The sequence below is a fragment of the Octodon degus genome, unplaced genomic scaffold, assembly GCF_000260255.1.
Source record: "Octodon degus isolate 3935 unplaced genomic scaffold, OctDeg1.0 scaffold00010, whole genome shotgun sequence".
NCBI classification, from domain to species: domain Eukaryota; kingdom Metazoa; phylum Chordata; class Mammalia; order Rodentia; family Octodontidae; genus Octodon; species Octodon degus.
Window position 1 is genome coordinate 509,777 of NW_004524586.1, and position 4,632 is coordinate 514,408.

At 38.6% G+C, this 4,632-nt stretch overlaps 1 protein-coding gene across 1 annotated transcript in view; it reads right to left on the minus strand.

Annotated features, from left to right (window-relative positions):
* The window catches only part of LOC105741277 (kinetochore protein NDC80 homolog), a 6,039-nt gene that overhangs the window by 226 nt on the left and 1,181 nt on the right, over positions 1 to 4,632 (minus strand). The window contains 1 exon segment of the mRNA XM_012513262.2: positions 1,069 to 1,176. Coding sequence (XP_012368716.1) covers positions 1,069 to 1,176 — 108 coding nt within the window.

Genomic DNA, 4,632 nt, shown 5'->3' on the forward strand with positions numbered 1-4,632 from the left:
AAAGAATTAGAAATGATACAAAATTTTACTAAACAAGATGACAGGAATTCAGTGATGGCTGTTGCATTGTATACTGCTATCTAAATACAATTAACAAATAAATATATGAATGAAACCTTAAACATGATTGGTCATTCAAGAGACACAAATTAAAACAACACTGAGATTCCACCTCAGCCCAGAAAGAATAACTACATCAAGAAGTCAACCAATAGGCCGGGGAGATGGCTCAGTGGAATAAGTGCTTCCCTGGCAAGCGCAAGGGCCTGAGTTCAATCCCCAGTTCCGGAAAAAAAAAAAAAGAAGAAGTCAACCCATAACAGATGTTGAAGAGGCTGTGGGGAAAAAGGAAACTTTCTTCACTATTGGTAGGAGTACAGACTGGTACATCCACTATAGAAATTATTGTAGGCAGCTGAATGAGATAGAAATATTATAGGTAGTCAGACAGGGCTAGACCCTCAAGGAGTCAGCACAGGAGACAAGATATGTTGCAGCTGTGGGAGAGACAGAATGCTCCTGCTGTAGGCCAGACCTAGAGACCAAGCATCGAAAAAATGCTGACCTCCCTAAAGATAAGCATCTGGGATTGATCATCACCTCGAGGAAGCTGGGAAGAGTCACTAGTCCAACTGCTCCTAGCTATTGGCTAAACTCATGTACCATAATTCATGAATTCATGCCCACTTGCTGTGTGATGCACTTCCCCATTTGCTTCTGGATTTAATCAATTTAAATCTGAGCAATGGTGCTTGTAATCTCATTGGTGACCACAGTTTTGTCCCACCTCATGCCCAACTAAGTGAGTTTCTGCATTCTCCACCTTAGACCCACTCCACCACAGGGCTTTACTCTATAAAAATCCCTAAAGAGACAACTTCCCAGGGAAAACCCACTTGGACCCCCCTTCTGTCCCTCTCCAACAGAAGCTTTCTTTCTCCCAATAAATATCTTGTTCTTAACCTCTATTTGTTTCTAAACTTCATTCTTTGGTTTTAGAGAACATGAACTTGTCCAAGGTACCTTTTAGGTTGGGGGTCTTATTTCCCTTATATCAATACAACCTACCTGAAGGTCATTTGTCTGCTTGCAAAATTCTTCATAATCCTGGTCAAAATCCATTTTCCTCTGGTCTAAGAAATTATATTCCTTTTTCTTTATGGTTGTAATGATGTTCTGGAATGTTACGAGGCAAATAGATAAATTTCAATATTCATGTATTACATAACCAAATTGGATGCTTAAATTCAGAATTAATATAATCATTCTCAAAATATGTTTAAAAGAATGGTTATTTTTCATGTACTCACATTGCTTAGTGCTTATTATTTTATTATTTTAAAGACACTATAATGTTGCCATTCTTCATTCAAAATAGAAAATATTTTCATGATATTGTATATAGTTTAGAAGAAAACATAAAGTAAGAATTTTCACATCTGAAAAATTAGGAGATATTTTCCTTAAAAGTTTCTTGCTAATCACATCTGAAATTAGTTTTGAAAAAAGCTCAGAGCAGACCTGACTAAAATATTTTTTCTTCAAGTGTTAAATCATTTAAGAAAATTAATAATAAAACACAAACAGCATGCAAAGAAAATGATTGTGTTACAGTAGGTGCATTAGGACCTTACAAACCTCAAGTGTCTCAAATAAAATGTCGAACCACAAGCCATTTCAAGTTCTCTAGGACTGACCGCTTCCTTCTTCCCTAATCAGCTACAGGCTATGACTGTGAAAGGACATGGTGGACAGCTCATCTCCTTGAAAACACAAGCACCCCATGTTTTGTTTGCTCTGAACAGTGAGATGTAATACTCTGTGATCATTCCTAACCAGATACTAAGCCATTCGCAAACTCAGGGGCCCATACTGCTGATAAAAGCATATTGTCTTTATTAGGAATACTGGGTCCATCCTACAGTCTCCCCTTCACAGGCATTTCATTTAAACATCCACTTGGGCCTCTTAATAGACCCAAGTGCATAAACTGCATAACTTGTCAAATCAAGTTTACTGGTTAAAATAACCAACTCCATCAGGTTATTTAACTACAAAATTAGTTATACAGATAGGTATGCATATATTACATTAAAATGTCTAAAGGAAGTATGGAAAAGCTACATTTTAATGTAGTACCTTAAAAGATTTAAGAACCAGAGCAAATACTGCTTTTTTACTGGGTTTCATGGCCACTTAAGAGTATTAAGTGAGTAGAATTATCAATTGTGACCTTTAAAAAACTAGTCAAGCGCCATATGCTCAATCACTTACTGCCTAATAATGTATTTCACAACTATGATACAGCAGCAAATTTCGAAGGTACAGGAATGAGCAGAACAGACAAACCCCCTGACCTGGGGAGCTACACACGCAGGGGAGGCACAGTTTCAGGATCTAGGCATCACAATCAGTGAAGGAAATCCTCACTGGCAGAGCTGTCCACTGTTCCAGAGACAGAGGCAGCAGCTCTGCGTGGGGTGGACCCTCTCAGGCAGCGCTGTGCTTGTGGGCTCCGTGTGCCCTCGGGGGACTGCACTTGCCTTCCGGCATCTAATGACCTCCTAAGGAAGGGAAGTCAGCACAGGGCAAGGATGGAAGGACCACCACGCAGAGAGCGTGAAGCTCACTTCCTCAACTCTTAGCTTTGGCACTGTTCATGGAATTCTCCTTGTGCCCCCATGAATCACCTGCCTGCTGTCTGCCTGCTGTCTGCTATATCCATTTTAATCAGTATTCTGCTTTATATTTTCAAAGCAAATTTCCATTATTTTTTATCAGGCTAGAATGACTTTTTTTTTTTTAATTTTATTTGTGTGTGTGTGTGTGTGTGTGTGTGTGGCCAGCTCAGCCCACCAGGGGGCGGGGCCGGCTGGCATGTGGTGCTGGGGGTTGAACCGCGGTCCCTGTGGTTTGCTAAGCTTGTTCTAAGTAGGTGCTTTAGACCACTGAGCCATCTCACCAACCCGTAGAATGACTTCTCACATGACTTCAGTTGTATAGTTCAGCTTCTTATTTAAAAATAATCTTTGAGGGGCTGGTGAGATGGCTCAGTGGTCTAAAGCACCTACTTAGAACAAGCTAAGCTAAACAAAGCACAGGGGCCACGGTTCAATCCCCCAGCACCACATGCCAGCCAGCCCCGCCCCCTGGTGGACTGAGCTGGCCACACACACACAATATAAATAAATAAATATTTTTTAAAAATAAAAATAATAAAATAAAAATAATCTTTGAAATGTGCCAGTGTCGATTTTTCATTAAAAATAAAAAATAATAAGATTCCAAACTGAAAAGATAAATGAATGTATTCTCTTTGCTTTTAAAAACTGTCACTTTGGAAGCAGTTTATCCCCTGGCAGGAGATACACGGCACATTTATTATTTCCTGTTATACACATTTTTTTCTTTTTCTCTCCCAGAACCAGATGTACTCAGGCAACAAGAACAGATTCCTGATATTGGCCTAAACTTTTAGAGTACAAAAACAATATGCGGCAGTAAATTACACAATCCTTTTCAAATTCAAGGAGAAAAAATAATTCAAATTTTAGTGTCACTGTTTCTAGAAAAGAAAAAATTGACAGTATCCATATTAAGAAGCATATTTTGTTTGTATGCTTTGAAGACTTTTAAAGTCTTCAAAATACTATTAGACCACTGTACCCAATCTCGCACTAAGCTCCAACACAGTTTATCAATGGAGAAAGTGAGGAGCAGTCAAGACAATTAGGAATATTAAAGCTACACTAAAACCTCATCCTTTCCATGTTTTAACATGTACAAATAGGATGCTGAACTGCATCATGTGCAATACCTTGGATGTCTTCTAGGGTCTGACATGTTGTATATTCTTCATTAGATATTTCTTCCATGAATAAATGAAGCAATAATGTTATATTTAAAGCTTCGCCTATGCTACTAATGAAAATGTTTTCTAATGATGATTAATTTTGAAGTCATACTTACAATCATATACTTAGAAAATAATTCAATTAGCATCATGAAGCAATTCTCAAATGAGTTTGCTTATTGCTAAAACATGACATCATATTTTACATTCTAAGCTGGTGATTAGAATCACTCTTAAGAACATTATTTGAGGAGCCGGGGAGATGGTTCAGTAGAATAAGTGCTTGCCTGGCAAGCGCAAGGGCCTGAGTTCAATCCCTGGTTCCGCCAAAAAAAAAAAAAAAATTATTTGCATAAAGTATTAATGTTGATATAGGTAACAGAAGCAAATATAAAGTATAATACCTGATACTTAATGACCATGTTGTCCAGTCCTTCGATGCTAGAGTCTTGTAGGACTGAGTATGTTTTGATGCTGGTAAAGATGTCCATTATCTTGGCAAGGCGTCGGTGGAAAGTTTCAAATTTGCCAAAAATATACATTTCACTAAACTCAAATTGTTTTTCACTTGGGTTTTCTCTGAGTCTTTGTTTTGTCTTGTGAAAGCAGTGTTGATATTCCTGAAAATCAAAATTCAAGAGTAAGAAAAAAACATAGGGCCCTGAGGAGGCAGCTCAGTGGCAGAACACCTGCCGAGCATGGACAGGGCTCTGGGCTCAATCTAGGTACTGCCGCCAACGAATGGGCAGGGAGGGAAGGGATTGAAAGGAAGAGAGAAG